The 20,264-nt window shown below is 31.5% G+C and overlaps 1 protein-coding gene across 1 annotated transcript; it reads left to right on the top strand.

Moving 5' to 3' along the window:
• The first annotated feature begins 15,191 nt into the window (after positions 1–15,191).
• On the top strand, positions 15,192–19,972 carry LOC18034447 (probable LRR receptor-like serine/threonine-protein kinase At2g16250). Its single transcript, XM_024179118.1, has 5 exons — positions 15,192–15,359; positions 15,486–17,470; positions 17,996–18,124; positions 18,542–18,564; positions 18,954–19,972. Exons 2-5 carry the CDS (start codon positions 15,501–15,503, stop codon positions 19,568–19,570), a joined length of 2,739 nt encoding a protein of 912 aa, XP_024034886.1. The 5' UTR covers positions 15,192–15,359; positions 15,486–15,500; the 3' UTR covers positions 19,571–19,972.
• Positions 19,973–20,264: the final 292 nt, after the last annotated feature.

Here is a 20,264-nt window from a genome sequence, read left to right as displayed (position 1 = left end):
TTACTCACCACAAAATTGACTCCCAGCACCAGGATTTAGCTCACTGTGGAACTGGCTCCTTATTCATGAATCCCACTCACCTGGATCTGCTCTATTACTGGATGTTAGGACATCCTGATTATTCCTCAAACCTCCAGCATCAAACCTTCGTTGCACATCCCTCAACTCATGTAAAACAGCTGTGAGGGTCTCCATTCGCTTATCCGTTCATGCATTGCTCTTTCCCTTACTTCATTCACTATTTCCCGCAAGGTGATTAACTCATTGATTCTAAACTTGGCCCCTTGGGCATCATTTCCTCTTGTATCCATGCTCATTATCCTTTCTTTTTCTTAATTGCTTCATTAGTTATAGCTTTTTGTTTCGTCACCACAGACGGCGGTAAAATATTAATGCAGATATATGATCGGTAGAGTTGCAACTAGATGTCCACACTAACACTTAAATTTGTTTGTTAAGGTAACGGCTCAGCACTGCAGCTTTTCTACTCGAACAACTAGCTTCGACCACAAACTTGTTATACCAAATCACCTGAGCTCACAATATTTAGTTAGAGAGGTCTCGAATGTTTTTCCAATGAAAATCCTCTGATGGTCAAGTCAGTGATCAGGCCTTTTTTGGAAAAACTTATGCCACAATTCAGGATAGAAAGCTTAATTTTAGAAATAAAGAAAGATAAAAGAGAGAGAATTATCTATAGAGAAAAAGATATGAGGATCTAGTGAAAAGTTGTCAAACACTTTTTAATTCCATTCCCTGAAGCTTTTATATCCGACCAGAATTATCGGTCTCCTCTCCCCTACAATTGTTATTGGGTCGGTTATATAGCCTTGGGTGAATGGGCATCGTAATTTGTTGTTGAGTAGGCTTCACATTCGAATTTTTTAAAGAAAACCCATGGGTTGACCTTTGACGAAGTTATTCGATCTCTCTTGATTCTAGTCTCTCCCTGGTCTCTCCTCGCGCGTCCTCAAGTCAACTTTACTCACGCGACCAACCACACAACTCGTCGGGGATAATTTTCCTCGAGGAGTCATTTTAAGCTGAGGGGAGCATGTTATGCTCATGTGTGCTTGGTCACGATGCTTTTCACCCCAAACAGATTCAAACACTAATTTGTTGTTGGATTAACGTCTTTATGACAGTGTATTGGTGTCGAGGAGCTTGAATAGCCATCCAAATCCAAAAAGGTTCGAGTATGACTAGGAACTAACAAGATTTGGAGAAGACAAGGGAAATGAAATGACAAAACTAACTTGACTCCATTCTACAAGCTATTTGCATTAGTAGATTCTATGATGTATTGACATTGCTACTATGTGAGATGACTGACTCTTTTGGCCAAAACCATATTAGCAACGGCTGATGCAACTTCTAAGGTAATTATGAATGCTATTGAAGTTTCAACTTAAAGGAATAATTTTGAGTTTTATCATTTAGTTGAATATAAGTAATATCCTTTGTATTGAATATAAGTAATTTTCTATGACTATATGTAAGTCCAAGTTAACAATTAAGTTAATCGTTAAGAAAAATTTATTATTATTGTTGTTGTTATTGTTAAGTATTAAAAAGAAATTTTAGTAAAGTAGGGTTTAAGTTAGTAATTAGTATTTCATTTTCTTAATATTATTATTTTATTGTTATTGAATATGGACTTGAGTTTTGAATTTTTTATTTTATTGAATTTGATTAAAAGCAGATAAACCTGAAAAAGTACATAAACTTGAAATAATCACACTAACAACTTGGCATGCCCTCTTAAAAAAAAGGTTTATCATGCTTTTTTTCTCAGGCACGGCATGACATGGCCCACAGCACAGCACGTGTGCTAGGTTGGGCCTAAGTAAAAAAAAAAAAAAAAGACACGATACAGGACAGCATGGCACGACCACGAGCACACATGAGCCTTCCTTTGATGAGTTGGGTCGGCACGGCACGGCCCATTGGTCATCTCTACTTTGGACATGATATCTCGGGCTTAAGTTCACATCTTTATAAACACTAAAAAGTTCCAATGACAAAACAATGCCTTGTGTTTGTTTTGCATGTTTTTTATGCTTTAATGATAACAACCATTGGCATATCTCAATTCAGCTCATTTGGTTCTAATTCGACCAAAGAGAAGAATGTTGTTGCTTCAAGTTTCGCAATCTAGACTGCAAGTCGAAGATAGGCGCCAATGATGAATTCAGGACAAAGTTGGACAATGTTAAAGGAGAAATAGAGCTTCATCATGTAAGTTTTAAATATCCATGAGGGTCAGATATTCACATTTTCCAATAGATAGCCTGAAAATTCTTACTGCCAATGTGACTACTACTAAACTCCATTCTTTGAAGCAGTTGAGACAAACAAAAATCACACCATATGATTAGGGTCTAAATTATATTATCCTTCTGTTAGTTTTTTTCCTTTTCTCCTTTTAGATCGTTACTCTAATTGGAGAAAGTGGGAGTGGGAAATCAACAATAATATCATTGTTGCAAAGATTCTATGTTCCTGATTCAGGATGCATTATGGTGGATGGAGTGGAAATTCAAAAGCTCCTACTAAAATGGTGAAGGCAGTAGATAGGCTAGCGAGCCAAGAACCTGTTATGTTCAATGACACAATCCGCAGCAACATTGCTTATGGAATGGGAGGGAATGCAACTGAACCTCAAATTCTATCCACATCAAAGCTGAGCTGCCAACTTCACAAGTTCATTAGTAGTCTACAACAGGTTAGATTATTACATAAGTCACGATCCTATATACTTTCATTGTACAAGTAAATATGTCACTTCAATATAATGTAATGTGGAGTGTGGGGGTACGAGACAATGGTTGGAGAGCAAGGACTTTAATTGTCAGGTGGTCAAAAGCAACGGGTAGCCATTGCACGTGCCATAGTTACAAATCCAAAGATATTAGTTTCAGACGAAGCTACCAGTGCACTTGATGCTGAATCGAAACCTGTAGTTCAAGATGTATTAGAAAGCGTAATAAAGAACCAAGCAATAATTGTGGTGGCCCATTGTTTTGCGATTACAGTGGAGAAAGGAAATCATGAGATTTTAATTGACATCCCATATGAGTTTTATGCCTACCTAGTAGCACTTCACTCTAGTGCTTCAACTTGCTGAGTTGTATGTGGATAGTAAGTTTGGTACATTTGTGAGTGATTTTCTCTTTGGTGAGTGAGATGAGAAACTTGTAGGGGAGAAATAGATATGGCCAATGGGCTAGACGGCACGTGGCACGGGACGACACGAGCACGTTTCGGTGAGGCACGCGGCACGGCACGGCGTCCATGTGGGTTGGGTCGGGCTTAGAATTTTAGGCAAGCGGGCTTTAAAAGCACAGCACGATTAGAGATGAGCTAAGTACAGCACGATTAGAGATGGGCTAAGCACGACACGATAAAAAAGCCCACAATAAGCACGTTTTATTTTTTAATGAAAGTAAACTTAAAATTTTATGATTTTACAAATAACTTGAAATTGAATTTTTTAAATTCATTTAATTCTTAGTTTAAAAAAAATACTATAATTGATTTATATTTATAATTTATTAAATAAATAATTGATATCATGATTTTAATGAATAAAAAATTATAAATATCATGATTTTATTAATATGCATTAATATTATTGTGAACTATGATCTATGACTCTATGTAAGTCCAAGTTAACAATTAAATTAATCTTTAAGAAAAATTTATTATTATTATTATTGGTGTTGTTGTTAAGCATTAAAACATATTCTAACACTATAAGGTCAAACTTAGTAATGAATATTACATTCTCTTACTATTATTAGTTTTAAAATTTTGATTCTATTAAATTTGAATAAAGACATAAATTTAAAAAAAGTACATAGACTTGAAAAAAAGTACGTCAATAGCTTGATATGCACTCTTAAAAAATAAAAAAATAAATAAATATATTTATTGGACTTTTTTTCTTAGGCAAGGCACGGCACGACCCACGGCACGTGTGCCGGGCCGAGCCTAAGCAAAAAAAAAAAAAAAGGCCCGGCACGGTGCGGATACGAGCACGCATGGGCCTCACTTTGATGCCGGCGCCCATTGGCCATCTCTAGGGAGAAATTTGTTCATCGAAACAAGATCTAGAACCTTTGAGGAATCATCATCATGTAATAAACATTTCTTCTTCGTGATTTTTTTGCTTTGTAGGGTGCTGAAGTGAGAGCTACTTAATTTGCAATCAGATGAATTTTTTGTTACATTCATGGGCCCAAAAATCTTTCATGGCCATTTTTCTCAAACCAACAGAGCTTTTGGGCCACACTGAAACTGGATTTACGGATAAGGGATATGTATCTCAATGTTATCGAATAATTGAATTGATAATTTTACTTATTTTTTTAGCATTTTATTAAAATAATTAAAAATAAAAGTTTGAAAAAATAAAAGTGCTTCTTTGACAAGAAAAGCATATCAAACACTTTTGAGTCGAGATTAATGCTATTTATCTTTCCATAGATAGATTATAATTGTACAAATTAGCTAAGCATTATAAAATTATTACTATGCTATGGCATGTTTCAAAAGACTATATATATATATGTTCAAAGTCAAAATGATTCTATCCTATAATATGATTATAACTAAATTGTTTACTGAGTCAAACAACAATTGTCAACTAGATTATTTATTTTGGTTCAAAGAAGTGGTGGCATGTCACTACAAACTTCTAACAATATTGTCAAATAAATGCAAACTAAAGCAACTCTTTTCAAGATATCAGAATATCGAGTTATCAACCCTTCAACATCATGATTTTTAATAAATCAATTTGGACCATTCAAACATGATGAAGTTTTGCCTTGCAAGGAATCCTCAGTTTACATAAATATTGAAGGAAATTTTGAAATTTTTATGCTGTGTGGCTTGACCATGAATAAATAATGTACCATTTTCTCTGTTAGATCGAATAAGTTTAGGGTACAAATTAGTTTAATAATTCAATGATTTGTTACTATCCACGGTCTTCCAATTTTGTACATCTTTTATGACATCAAATTAATTAATTTTGTGCTAATTTTGAATCATTCATTCAGAATGTCAATTATTGTCAATAACTCTTTAGTTGAGTAGATGGGCGCTACCTCACTGTATTCTTTAAGTTGAGGGTTTGAGTTTCTTTGTAAATATTAGAGCATATTTTATTCATTCTTTTCTTTGGTGCATCAAAGTAGGTCCAGCAAACATATTGAGCTATATATCAAAATATTCTGATAGACATACGAAAATATTTTATAATTACACAAAGTCATAATTTTTAGATTAATAATAAACATCTCAAAATTTTATTCTTAATTTCATCTTCGATGATGTAATATATATACTTCTCAAATGGTTGATAATCATAATTTTTAGATTAATGATGATATCCCAAAATTTTATTCCTAATTTCATCTCAGACATGTGATATATACACTCATCAAATGATTGATAATTTTTCACTAGTTAATTGCAGGTAAATTAATAACATTATCTCACCCCTCCAATTGATAAATACTAAATCATTTGGAATAAAATTTTAACAAATCTAAAACTACTCTAATTGTTAACTTGGTAACTAACTTTGAGATATGATTAATTTGATGACTTAGTCCCAATACCATTAAAGAACAAATAAATAAAAAGAACCAATGATTGGGAAACAAGTTATATCAAAATTTATTTTCACTAGCATGAGAATAATCACCAACAATCAAGAAAATGACCTTCCTTATAAAGTCATTAAAAGTGGTATCCAACAAACACCTATACAAACGTGTGAAATGATTTGTAGTTTCATTCTACTTGCTCGAACTTAGCACCCATCATTTCTAGTTCTACCCTTTCGATTTCATCATTAGATGTTGGGTTATTTATGCTTCAAGTAAAAAGAATCTTAAGCAATAATTTAGTGTAACTTGTAGGCCTACCTTGATAATTATTCCTTTTATAAAGTTATTGCTTGATGCTGCTGATGTAATGCTTGCTATATACATTAAGTGTCTCCTCACCACTCAAGATTTGATAGTGGAAGCATTCATATTATTGATGTTTCTAGACAACGTGTATGCACTTTTGGGCATCTTTTGAATTGGATGGTTGATATCATTTTATTTATGTTATGTTTACTTCGGAATTCGGAATAGGAATGGTTAATGATGTTTATTTTGCTAAAATAGAAGTAAAAATAAGAATGAAATAAATGAGACCCACATATTTTCGGAATCAATGAATAATAACTTGATTTTCATGAGAGGGATAGGAAATCAAGTTCTCATTCCTTGAACTTCCCATTTTACCCCACTCAAATTTTATAATTTCACTTTTGTCATATAATTATATTATGTTATTGTATTATTGTTATCACTATTCTTATTTATGTAATTATTTTTGTTATTAATAATAATAATTAATGATGATGATGACGACGACGATAATAATTTTAACAATAATAATAGTATTAATTAATGATAATTAAATTAATAATTATAACAGTAATAATATTATTATTATTATAAAATTTTATTATTATTACTACTACTGTTGTTGCTACTGCTACACGACTATTATGATCATCATTATCAATATCATTATTATTATTATTATTATTATTATTATTATTATTATTATTATTATTATTATTATTATTATTATTATTATTAACAATAATTATTTTGAATAATAATAATCACAATTATTATAATAAATAATAACAATTATTATTATTATTATCAACTAAGGTCATTTTAGTAACTTATAACAATTCATTATGATTCTAAAATAAAGTAAATACATCAATGGCAATATAATTCATTCCACTTCTGATTCATATAGCTAAAGTAAACAATTTATTTTGATCTCATTCCCTATTCTTATTTCAGTTCACTCTGATTTTAACTCATTTCGATTATCATTTAGTAAACACACCATCAATTTTTGCAATAGATATTTTAACATGCCTAATCTTTATGTACCCTTTAGAATACGAATTTAAAGCTAAAAAAATACTTCTAATCATAATATTATAATTACATAATATCATTTAATTAATTTTAAATTTTTATTTTAAAACGTGTGAACGTCGTATTAAATAATAACTATCCATCGAAATAATATTTAGGGAAAATGTATCCGGTTAGACATTCAATATGTTTATTATTGGGCCGCACCAATTTAAAGCAAAAACATCATGAATTATTTGAACTTTAGGTGAGTACTTGAAAAAGGTGTCTAAATTATAAAGAATTAATCAGCCTCCCACCTAGATTCCCAAATAAATAAATAATAATAATAAATAAATAAATAAAATTCAACCTCCCACCCAACACACGAGCACACAATCTCGTGCATGCATGTTGCCTGCGTGCAAGCCACCACTTCAAGCAGTATTTTAACAATTGAAACATGACAACTTAGATTTTGTACCTAATTATTCTTCTCAATAACTTTCTTTTTTCTAATTTTTTATTATCAATTTTTGTTGTATGTAAATGCAATCACCAAAAAGTTTAAAGCAATAATAAAGTGAAACGGTTGTTCTAAAATGTAAAGAAATTTGGATTTTTCTTCAAAGATAGAAGCTAATTAATTAATTAATTAATTACACGATCAACTTAATTAATTTTTTTTTTTACGTACATAGTCTAGAGTTTAAAGTAAAGGTATTTACATAGGAGAAATTTTAGAATATATCAGAAGTATCGCGTAAGTCATACATAAATAAATAATATTATGTCATACGTTTATTTATTTTTTAAAAAAATCAACATATAAGTAATAGTTATATTAAATTTAACTACACATGTTATACAGACAAATTTAATTGAATTACATCTAATGTAACATAAATTTTCTCCCTTATATAGACTATATAGTAGAGGGAGTTTATTAGTTTGATGCCAATGATTAATTAACCAGGTGCCAATCATTTGTGGACATGCTTCAATTATACTATAATATCATCATAATCATGGAAACTAACAATGCTTGAACCCAACCTTACCTGTCAGGGCCAACAGGCAAAGCAAATAATGAATTTGGTCCGTAATAATTGAGTGTGAACTGGATTAAAGGATTTTCAAATTCAATCGTTCAGATTCTTAAAATTATTGTTAAAAACAATTAAGTGTTAATTTGATCTGTAAGGACTAAAGAAAGAAGCAAATAATTAATTCAGTCACTTGGGTCAATGATAGTACCAAATGTTGGATGTATAGAGACTGATTAATCATAATCATAGTCGTATAATATAATCTCTTTTATTCATCATACTATCATTAACTGATTGTCTTATGTGTTTTACGTTTTGTTTAGCTGCAAACACATAATTTGAGCTGATGTAAAAATAAGCTATAATTATAAAATAAAAATTAATAGAGGGTAATAAATATAATTTGATAAAAACAATAAAAGTGTTATATATTTTTTATCATATAAGCAGTGAATCAAATTAGATCAGTTTTCAATCCACAACAACTTATATTTACTAAATACTTTAATCATAAAACTATTAAGTTACAATTTCTCAATTTTAATACTAAACGGGACTTCAAATTTCTTTGGAGACTTTAGCATATTCAGGATATTGGAGATATTGAGTGGAGACAGCTGGGACCATACTTAGTTTCTTTCTCTTCTTTAGATTTTTTAGATAGTTGGGACCATACTTAGTTTCTTTGGCATCTTTAGATTTCTTAGATTACTTAACTGACAATGTAAGATCCAATTTGGCAATACATATATTTTCTTTCTTTCAAGAAAGGAAAATACATAGGCAAAAATAAAAAATCAAGAGAAATTCCTGAAATAAAAACACTTGAAGTGGTAGCATTTACCAAGATTTGGATTGAAAATCATTTTGAAAGGACATACGAACGAACTCATTGGAGCACATAATAATCGTCCTATGTGGGAGCAAATATCGCCAAATATTGGGGGCGTAAATTTCGAGCAAGAGTTATCATTAGTTTGATGCGGAGTATAACTATGATTACGATCCTCTCTAATATGAACTCTTCTTAATCTTTTATTGTGTCACGTGTTTTATAGTATTAGTGTATTATTATAATTTAATTATTTTTATTTAGTAATTTATTAACTATCAATCAATCACTTGAGTGAATTTTAATTAGCAGAAAGTCACATAACCAGAAGATTTTAATCCTAACCTATAAAAGTTCAATATTGATCTGATTTTTGAATTAATTTTTCAGAAATGTGTGATTTATAGTAATTATTTATTCAATATTTCGATAAGAATACATAAATTAATTAATTTACAACCGCACATGTTATTATAAATGTATGCACGACAAAAGATTATAAAAATAAAATATAAGAACAAAGGACGATTAACAACACTAGAGGCAAATTCATCAATAGGCTTTGAATATTTTAAATGTGCATAGGTGTCAATTTCAAATAGCAAACAATTGAAAAGAAAATTACAATTGTTGTTTTATGTTCATTATGGTAAAAGATCTTCTTATTATATCTTAAAAAATTAACGTTATATTTTTATAAATTTATATCTTAATTTAAGATATTCTTAAATATAAAATTTAGAACATGTAATAAATAACTTACAAAATGTCATTAAACAAAAAAAAAAAAGGAGGAACGATAATATGAAAAAGTATTCTGACCCAGCAACTGAAAATATCCACAAATTAAAAGTCGTGTGGATGATGGCAGGGAGAAGTGGAACGGCAGCCGACAATTTGAGGGAGAAGGCAAGCGGCACACATAACCTAAGCATCAAAGTGGTGGTTGACTGACTTTATTTTTTCTTATTATTTACGCGCAATTTTGACGCCCAATTGGAGGCTGGAGCTGACTCAGTCCACATACATCGAAGAAGGAAGAAAAAAAAAAGTTGACTGTATAATCTAACTAAATAAAAAAATATTTATATATATACTCTCATAATCTCTTTTTTTTTTTTTCATGAATTTATGAATAGTAACATTGTAATATGTCAAACCCATATTTTAAAATGCGTATGTTTATACAACATTTTATACATATATAAATGTGGCATTTTTTAATTACTGATGGTTAATAGTCAATAAAAATAAAAAAAAAGATTTAACTATTTAACGACGCTCAAATTTTAAGATATGATACTTTTAAAATACGGCAATCACAGACCCTTATAATGTCTACCATTTAATTCTTTATTTCCTTTTTTTATTATTATTATTATTATTATTGAAGCTAACAAGTAGAACAATGGAGGGTGCATGTGTCCCCCCTACTATTGATGATACAAAATGAATTTACGTGACACGAAATGAAAAGGAGATCCACTCTCCCTGACAAAAAGGGTAAACTAAAGTGCGTTGACCATTATTATGAGTGTTTGACCCTCCAGTCCTGTCCTATATATCCCACTTTTGTTTATTTTTTATTTTTTGTAACGGCATGTAATTAAGTCGAATCCAAGAAACGATAAAATAGAATTCAATAACTCTAATAATCTTTCTTAATTATACGCTGTTCTTGAAAATGGGATTATCAACAATGAGCGCATCCACACATGCATTGCAAGTTAAAGAAGTAGGGCTCGTATGCTGGTTCAAAATTAGGCAGCTGAAAAGGAGGTTGATTGGGTTACGTGAGGAAAATATTTCAACATTTTTGATGTCTTTGTTATTTATTTTAGACACTAACTGAAGCCGACATAACTCATAAATCACAATCTAACGTGTTGACTTTTAGTGTCGTGTAGGATAAAGTTTAGGTTACTCTCTAATGGTATATTAATTAAAATCCATGATATATTTTGGTACATGCATTTTCGCTTACTAGCTAGCTAGGTTCTTTTAATGTGTGTGTATCTCTCTCATAATGAGGTCCAAAATTTCTTTTTCATATCCCTATTCAATGGCAAAAGATTCTATTATGCTCTTGGGAATCTTTATTTTTTTTATTTTTTTATTTCTGATAAAGATATGTTTTCAGATTAAATTTTGCCTAAACTACATTAATGCAAAATTTCATTGTCCACATTAAAGATTTGGGATCCACTTAACCTTGATGTTTTTTATCCTTGTTGGTTATTATCCAACAAATAGATTTCAATGGCAATAAAACCCAAATACTACAACTACACAACCTGTGCTGGCTAGCTTTAATTTGCCTCTATCAGCTGTATCTCTTCTGCAACCATAACTATTATTAACTCATGTACAGATAATGAAGATTAACTAGGTTATAATGTCGACGGATATTCGAGCTGTGCTATAATAGATGAGTGTAAAAATAAATAAAGTAAAAACTACGGTTAATATGAAGAAGAAAGTAAAGATGATTATTCATGAATTTTTATTTTACAGGTTATCTATTTATCAATAGTGCAAGTCGTCCCAAAACTAATAAGGGATTATGTGATAAGACATTCATTGATTAAATAGTGCATAAAATTTAATTTATTTGTTTAATTCTTTTACTCTCGGCCATATAATGAATATATTTATATCACATCATTTAAGAAAACACGTTGTTGTAATAAGTTTTGAAATGGCTAGCATTACTCTTCATTTATTTAATAACGATGAACTACTAAAAGAAGTTTTAGATAGGACCATCACCAAGAAAGGAGGAAAACAAATCTTATCTTAAAATTTATTTGTTAAATTTTTTATGTCTAAAATTTTATGAATTTCAAACTTTTTTTAATTTTTTTTTAACTATGCTTGATTTACATATATTTATATCGGATAAAAAAGTAAATTTTTGTAACTTTTATATAAATAAAAAAATCTAAATAAAAACTAAATATTATGCACAACGTTAATTGTACAATATGTAAATGATAGTATGGCATATGTGCATGTATCTTGAAGAATTAACATGTAATTAGTGGTTATATAAAATCTAACAACATATGTCATATATGTATTAATTAATTGTATTAACGTATTTTAGAATTTCTCCAATTGAGACATGGTAATCACATCTTAATTGTAAAATTTATGGACTCTTTTTAACTCAATTGAGGCACGGTAATCACTTCTTAAATTAATGGCTTAATGCATATCTTCATGGAGTAAAGAACAGGGTCAGAAAAAACAGGCTACCCCTGCGGCTTAAAATTTGTTTTTAGGTTACCAATGAAAGAAAATTCTCATATTTTGGGACTGAAAACGAGGGAGAGCGATTGAGACTCGAGAGTTGCGAGTGGAGGTACGGCATTGAATTAAATTTTGATAGACTTTTCTGTCGCCTAATTTTCTTGCACTATTTTCGTCTCATGCAAGCCTCTCTAAATTCAAATTTTGATACGTTCATATTATTTCCTTTAAAAAAAAAAAAAATTAAAAAACAGTTTTAAAAAATAATTTAAAAAAGTGAGATTGCCAATTTCCCCCTATAGTAATCAACATATATCATTTCCCCCTGCTGTTTTTATAATGGCTAAAAACCCTCCTGACAGTATAAATTTATAATATTACCCTTATTTTTAACTACTCTTTTATTTATATTTATTATAAATTAAATAAATCACATGAATAGAAATTAAATAAAAAATTAAGCATTAAAAGTAAGAAATATATGTTTTGATTATTTGATATGAACAAAAAAATTAATAATAAATTTTTTTTCTTGTACTAATTTATTTTGTGAAAATTTTCTTATAATAAATATATAAGAAAATTATTATAAAATGATAAAAAAATTATTATAAGAAAACTTGAATGACAAATAAAAATTTATTATAAGATAAATAATAAAATATTTTGCCTATATTTTTTACATTTAATTTTAAAATATTACAAAATTTTATTATAAGAAAATGTTCACAAAATAAATAATTATAAAAAAAATTTATTATTAATTTTTTTCTCATATGAAAACATATATTTCTTATTTTTAATACTTAATTTTTTTATTTAGTTTCTATTCATGTAATTTATTTAATTTATAATAAATGTAAATAAAAGAGTAGTTGAAAATAAGGGTAATATTGTAAACTTATGCTGTCAAGGGGGTTTTTGGCTATTATCAATAGACTGTACTCGCCCTTCATCCCTCTTACATTCAATAGAAGCAATAGCAAAGAAAGCAACAAGAGTGGAGGGAACAATATAGGCAAAAATGATATATGCTGATTACTGTAAGGGGAAAATTGGCAATCCCCCTTTAAAAAACAACAACAATATATTTATAAAATTGAGATACCAACTAATGTGATACATGATAGGCATTATCTAATAGAATATTATAATAATTAATTACTAAGTCTTATCATCATTTCTTTTTCAAATGGTACATATTCATTTTTATGATAAAATGATTTTACAAATTTTAAAACTTTATCATTTAGTTGATTATGCCATATCACTTATCACATTACTCAGTAACGAAAATTTTCTAATTATTTTTTAAATGACTCACGTTGCTCGTTTTAGAGTAAAGCCTATCCAAATTCAATTGATTAGAGACAAATTTTCACCATACCCATTAATGCACATTAACGATTTTTTTTCAAATTTTTTTTTGCATTTTCCACTTTGCAGAAATTAATTTTTTGTATTTTACATTGAATAAAATTCATTGATTACATAAATGTACTGCCATATATACCCAATTTAACAGCAAAGTTTGACACTTGTAATCTTCTAATTTAGGAAAAAATAAAAAGCCCGTATGATTTTTTCAAGCAAATTTTTACCCTCCTGCAAAAGAGTTGTTGACAGCTTTAACTTAGCTTTGGCTTTTAATGTCTTGAGAGAATAAAGAGAAATTAAATCTAAGGGCACACTAATATTATTCACTTACTAAAATAAAATTAAGAAACAAAATCTCAAATTAATGCATTTACATGGAATATAACGTTAAATTTTAAAAAATTAAGCCAGCTCAATTGTAGTTATTGAGGTAATTTTACAGATAACTTATGAGCATAATTGTTTCCTCAATCAAACCATATCTGTCATCTCTTGAAGTATTATAATGATAAAAAAAAAATTAAATGCAAACTAAGAATTCTACTTTCCCCTTTTTTTTTTCTCTCTCTCTTTTTTCCTGAACAAAGGATCACATGATAAACATAATCATTATTAATAATATGTGTAAATCATACATATCAATTTAAATTAAAAAATAATTTTATGTTATATATCAAATTTAAAACGTTTTGAATTTAAATCTCATTTTATGTTCATGAATCTTTATCCCAATTCACTATTCACTGCTGCTACCATTCTCAATCCAGCACGATAATTGAAGTTATTTTTTTTTGTTTTTTTTTTATTTAATCTTTTATGAATGTCACATGAAAATAAACCAAATTACTCCACTCCATGACCTTAATATTACCAAATTAATGTGGGTTGATTTTTTTATTTAAATATTTGAAAGTAAATTTATTAGACTAAGATATTCAAATTATATTATCATAAAATTGTTGATATCAATTAAAAAAAAAAAAGCATGGCGGTTTGAGAAAAGTAAAGAGCAAGCTGTTAAATGCTTACAGATTTCCATTGCTTTCAATCGAACAACTGTAAAATATATTTTCATTTCTTAAAACAGTCGAGTGAAATAAATTCACTTGACCCTTTTGATTACTCGCTAAAACTCAAAAAAGAAATAAAAGAATTTAAAAAATAAAAATAAAATAAAAATAATTATTAAAAGTGTGGGAAAGTTGATAAGTGAGTGAGTTTTTTTTTTTTTTTTTTTGAAGTGTTATGTAAGAAAGAGGCTTCGCTGGCTAAAGGCGGGATTACCGGAAGTCAAAACCAAAAACGGCACCGGACCACGGGACCAATCTCAGTCCACCGGTTCAGTCTTGCCCTTGCCCATTTTAGTAGTTGTTATTATTATTATTATTAATAACATTAATATAAAAAGGCTTTTTGAGTTTTGTTTTGCCTGCAGCTCAAAAAAGTTGGCCTTTTTAAATTTGTCAGCGCTTAAAAATCAAAACTTCATTTATTTTTAATAAAAGGGTTGTTGTTGCTGCTGCTGTTGCTGTGTTATATAGAAAGAGAGAGTGAATAGTCTCCACTTCCCAGTTGTTCTTTGCTTGCTTGCCCACCATTTTTTTTTTTTTTGCTTGTTCTTTTCTCTTCTCTTCTTTTCCTTTTTTTTTTTTGGGGACTCTCTCTCTCTCTCTCTCTCTCTCTCTTTATTTCAGTGATATTATTATTTTAATTAATAGATCACTGGCCATTTTATTTTTATTTTGTCAACTAAAGAAACAGAAGGATTTAGAGAGAGACAAGAGCAGGTAGAGAGAGAGAAGAAAAAGAAGAGAGGAGAAGCATAAGGAAGCAAAGCAGATTGGTGAGCAAAAGTTCTTTAAGAAGAAGGGAAAAAGTTGTTTTAATGTTGTAATTGAGGTAAGAGCTTTAATGTTATGTTATTAAGAGAACGGAAAAAGAATGAGTTTTTGGCATCTGGGTATCTTTTATTCTGTTGGATTTCAGTTTATTTATAGTGAAATACACTTCTGATAATGTGCACAGTAGGAGAGAAAGAACATGAGGTGGTCTATGTTATTGTTGGATGATTGTGAGTGTGTGAAAGCCATGATGGATCAGAGAAGTGTAGTGGTGTTTTTTGTTATGTTCTTATTATTATTTGAGCCTACATTTGAGCAGCAACTGGAGAGACTGAGTTCAAGAACTGAGTTGGCAGCTCTGTTTGAACTCAGATCCTCATTAGGGCTAAGAAGAAGGGATTGGCCAAGAAAGGTTGATCCTTGTTTAGTTTGGAATGGTGTCAGATGTCAAAATGGTAGCGTTGTTGGAATTAACATTTCGGGGTTTAGAAGGACAAGACTTGGAAGCCAAAACCCGCGATTTGCTGCTGATGCTCTTGTGAACTTAACACATTTGGCCTCTTTTAATGCCTCAAGATTCCTGCTTCCTGGCTCGATCCCTGATTGGCTGGGGCAGCAGTTGCCAACTTTGCAAGCACTGGATCTCCGTTCTTGTTCTATAAGTGGTGGCATTCCTTTTAGTCTTGGTAATTTGACTAATTTAACTAGTCTATATTTGTCTGATAATGGCCTGACTGGGACAATCCCTTCAAGTTTGGGTCAATTGTCAGTCCTTTCTGTTCTTGATCTTTCGAGGAATTCGCTGACTGGAAACATTCCTACTTCATTTGGGTTGCTTAAGAATCTTTCAAGCCTTGACATTTCTTCGAACTACTTAACAGGTTCGATACCTCCTGGCCTTGGGACACTTTCTAAGCTACAGTATTTAAATGTTTCGAACAATAGTTTAGCTTCTTCAATTCCTGCTCAGCTTGGGGATCTTGATAGCTTGGTTGATCTTGATCTCAGCATGAATTCTTTATCTGGATCAGTGCCGTCCGAATTAAGAGGGTTAAGGAGTTTGCAGAAGTTTGTGATTGGAAACAATTTTCTGAGTGGGAATTTGTCAGTTAATTTGTTTCCAACTGTTAGTCAGTTGCAGATTATTGTGTTGAGACAGAATGGTTTCACTGGACCTCCTCCTGATGTTTTATGGTCAATGCCTCAATTGCGTCTGCTTGACATTTCTCGGAATAATTTCACGGGTCCATTGCCGAACTCTAGATCTAATGTAAACACCTCTACTGTAGAACTCAATATTTCTCAGAACATGTTTTATGGAGGTCTCACACCAGTGCTTGGAAGGTTCAGACTCGTTGATCTCTCAGGAAACTATTTTGAAGGCAGGGTTCCAGAATATGTGCGCAGTAATGCATCTTCCCTTGATAGCAATTGCCTTCAAAATGTGCCAAACCAGAGGACTCTGGTAGACTGTTCATCATTCTATGCTGCAAGGGGCCTGAGTTTTGATAATTTTGGACGCCCACCAGAAACCTCTAGGGATAGTAACAGAAAGATAATTGTACTGTCAGCAGTTCTGGGGGGCTTTGGGCTCATTGTACTTTTGGTGTTGCTTGCATTGCTAGCCTTATGCTTCTGTAAGAAGCGCACTCCCAATCAAAGAGGGGTTGGCGTGGGGCCAGTTCCTGCAGGATCCAGCCTGCCACCTCCTGGAGCATCGATTAACTTTACTAACCTAGGAGAATCATTTACTTATCAGCAACTGCTTGCAGCCACTGGTGACTTTAGCGATGCAAACCTAATAAAGAATGGCCACTCAGGTGATCTCTTCCGGGGTATCTTGGAAGGTGGCATCCCTGTGGTCATCAAAAGAATTGATTTGCAGTCAGTAAAAACGGAAGCATACCTATTGGAATTGGATTTCTTTAGCAAGGTTTCACATGCCAGGCTGGTTCCCCTCTTGGGACATTGCATGGAGAGAGAAAATGAGAAGTTCCTTGTTTATAAATATATGCCAAATGGGGACTTGTCAAGTTCCTTGTATAGGAAAACCAACACAGAAGACGACTTACAGTCATTGGATTGGATAACAAGATTGAAAATTGCAATAGGAGCTGCAGAGGGCCTATCTTATCTGCATCATGAATGTACACTACCTTTTGTGCACAGGTACATTCAAGACCTTCTTGTGATGGTCAATTTCTTTCAACTTACCATAGAGAGTCTAATAATTGTTTAGATGCAATGTTAAATGTTGTATTTTAAGGCTATCTAGACCATCTACTAGTAATTTGGAAGAGTCTGTGGCCATGATATTGCAAATGGTGCAGTTGTTACGTTGTAAATGCTATTCTGTTGAGTCATTCTGAGCTTTTAACATCATATGTTTGTATGTCATTCTAGATATAATCAGCTTTTAATAATCAGTTGTAGACTAGTATGTGGTCATATGATTATGGTGGTAATTGTGTACTGAAAGAATGTGATCTTCATGTGACCCACAGTACTATTATGAAAATAGTGGAAGTAAAAAAATAAAATAAAATTAGCAGTTGTGGATTGCATAAATCTTTTGCTAGTTAAGTAGAGTCTTCAGTATGTCTTCCTTTTAAATATTTTGAATATGCACTGCATTAATCCTGCTATAATTATGTCTTGTCCAATTAATGACGTAGTTTTCTTGTATTCTTGAAGAGATGTTCAAGCAAGCAGTATACTTCTTGATGATAAATTTGAAGTACGGCTAGGGAGCCTGAGCGAGGTCTGTGCTCAAGAAGGTGATGCGCATCAAAGCAGGATTACGAGGTTGCTGCGTCTGCCACAGTAAGTATTTTGTTAGAAGTTTGACTTATCTGAATTAATACATCTGGCTTTAGTATTGCATTGATTTTGTTGCTTGGAAATATTTCTGGTGTTGCTTTGACATTTTACATTATTTGTTGTCCTATCTAAAATCACCATGTATTTTGGTTTTCAACCATTATCTGTAACTGTTTTTGTAGCAAACTTTGAATTTGTATCTTGTTGTTATGTGTTGATTTTATTTTAACTTTCTAATAGTTGATAATGCTTAAAGGGTATGCTCTGTTATTGTGGTGATCAAAATTTTTCCGTATAACTTATATATTCGTGTATTTTGTTGTTTCTAATTTTCTTCGGTTTCAGTAATTGCCGGCTATTTAAAGTTACACTGTTTTGGTCATCAAGATTATAACATAGTTCTCTTGTTGCCATGTGCAGGTCATCTGAACAAGGTTCCTCTGGTATGGTTATTTATTTGTTTATTATTTTTACAATATTTCACATTTATTTTCATGGAAATCCTCTTTTCTCGGCTATATTTAATAACCACTTAAATTTGAGTTCAAGATTTGGAGTAAAGCAGCAAACTACTATCATAAAATTATGTGTTCTCTTATAGCCTTCTTCGTTCACTCTAAATGAAGCATCACTGTCTTTTACCTCCCTCATGAAGCACCTACTCTAATTGCATTTAATTTCTTACTTCAGACTTTTTTAAGCAAATGCTTGAGATCTTAAAGTTGTGTTGGCTGCACACTTTCCAGAGGGCTCTTCATGATTCAGAATTTAATGTTATCATTTAATTCTTATGTTGCATCTGAAATTTGTTTTTCATTTGACAAATGGCCAGGTTCACTGACAGCAACATGTCCCTATGATGTATACTGCTTTGGAAAGGTATTACTTGAACTGGTAACTGGTAAGATGGGCATTAGTGCATCCAGTGATGCCCAAGTGAAGGAAATACTGGAACAGACACTACCATATATCAGTATATACGACAAGGAACTTGTAACGAAGATTGTGGATCCATCACTGATCATAGATGAGGATCTTTTAGAGGAAGTTTGGGCCATGGCCATTGTTGCCAGGTCTTGCCTTAATCCCAAGCCTACGAGGAGGCCCCTCATGAGATACATCCTGAAGGCTTTAGAAAATCCTTTGAAGGTAGTAAGGGAAGAGAATTCTGGCTCTGCAAGGCTTAGAACTACATCTTCTAGAGGGTCCTGGAATGCTGCTCTCTTTGGTAGTTGGCGTCAGAGCTCATCTGATGTAGCGGCCATTCCAGTACCCCCCAATACTAAAGCAGAAGGCACTAGTAGTTTAAAACAATCGGGAACCACGGGCTCCCAGGGAAGTGGCCAGATTGGTGGAGGCGAACATTCATCTTCTCAAAGACGGCAGTCTAGAGATATATTCCCGGAACCATCTGACACACAAGATGTAGAGACACAAGTTCAGGACTAATAGAGGCTGATGATTGTTATTGATTCTTTGTTAATAATACCGCAGGCTTCCCGTTTTAAGTGCCTGCTCGTTGGTACCTGGGCAAGCTCTTCTTCGGGTGGCTAATAGAAACGTCAATCCATTTTTTTTTATATTTAGCGGAGGGTTGTTCCTGGAGGCACAAATCTTCAATGAAAGGAAACGTTACAGAAGTTTATGTGAAGATTGTCTCCATTGAGACAAGGGGGGAGCTGATACAGTGTGTGCAAAATTAGAGTGCAACTTGCGAAGAGAAATTGATGCCATGTGATTTATTTTCTTATTTGTTTGACAGCTTGTTTGTTTTGGGTGAAAACAAGCTACAAAATTTTAATCTGTAATTGGTGGTGGTTTTGTATATTGTAATTGTTCAGGATTTCTTCATTCAAATGAGATTCTAATTTCAATTCAAAAGAGAAAAAGAAAAGAAATAAAAGAAACACCAAAAGAATTATACTGAATTTTCATTTTTAATTCTCATAGTCGCCACTAGCTATCAACGCTTTGCTGGAAATCAGTCCCAGTCATGGGCTTGCTGTACATAGATGAAACCAAACTTCAACATCTTGCTATTCTTGCATGGTGGTTTCTCATCTCTTGTTAAATACAGATCATTAAACTATATTTTCTGTGGGAGCAAGATTTGATCATAAGAGCTCTCAAATAGTTATTGGTT

This window comes from Citrus clementina, unplaced genomic scaffold (genome assembly GCF_000493195.1).
Source record: "Citrus clementina cultivar Clemenules unplaced genomic scaffold, Citrus_clementina_v1.0 scaffold_8, whole genome shotgun sequence".
In the NCBI taxonomy this organism is placed as follows: domain Eukaryota; kingdom Viridiplantae; phylum Streptophyta; class Magnoliopsida; order Sapindales; family Rutaceae; genus Citrus; species Citrus x clementina.
This window is presented reverse-complemented; position numbering and strand designations above follow the sequence as displayed.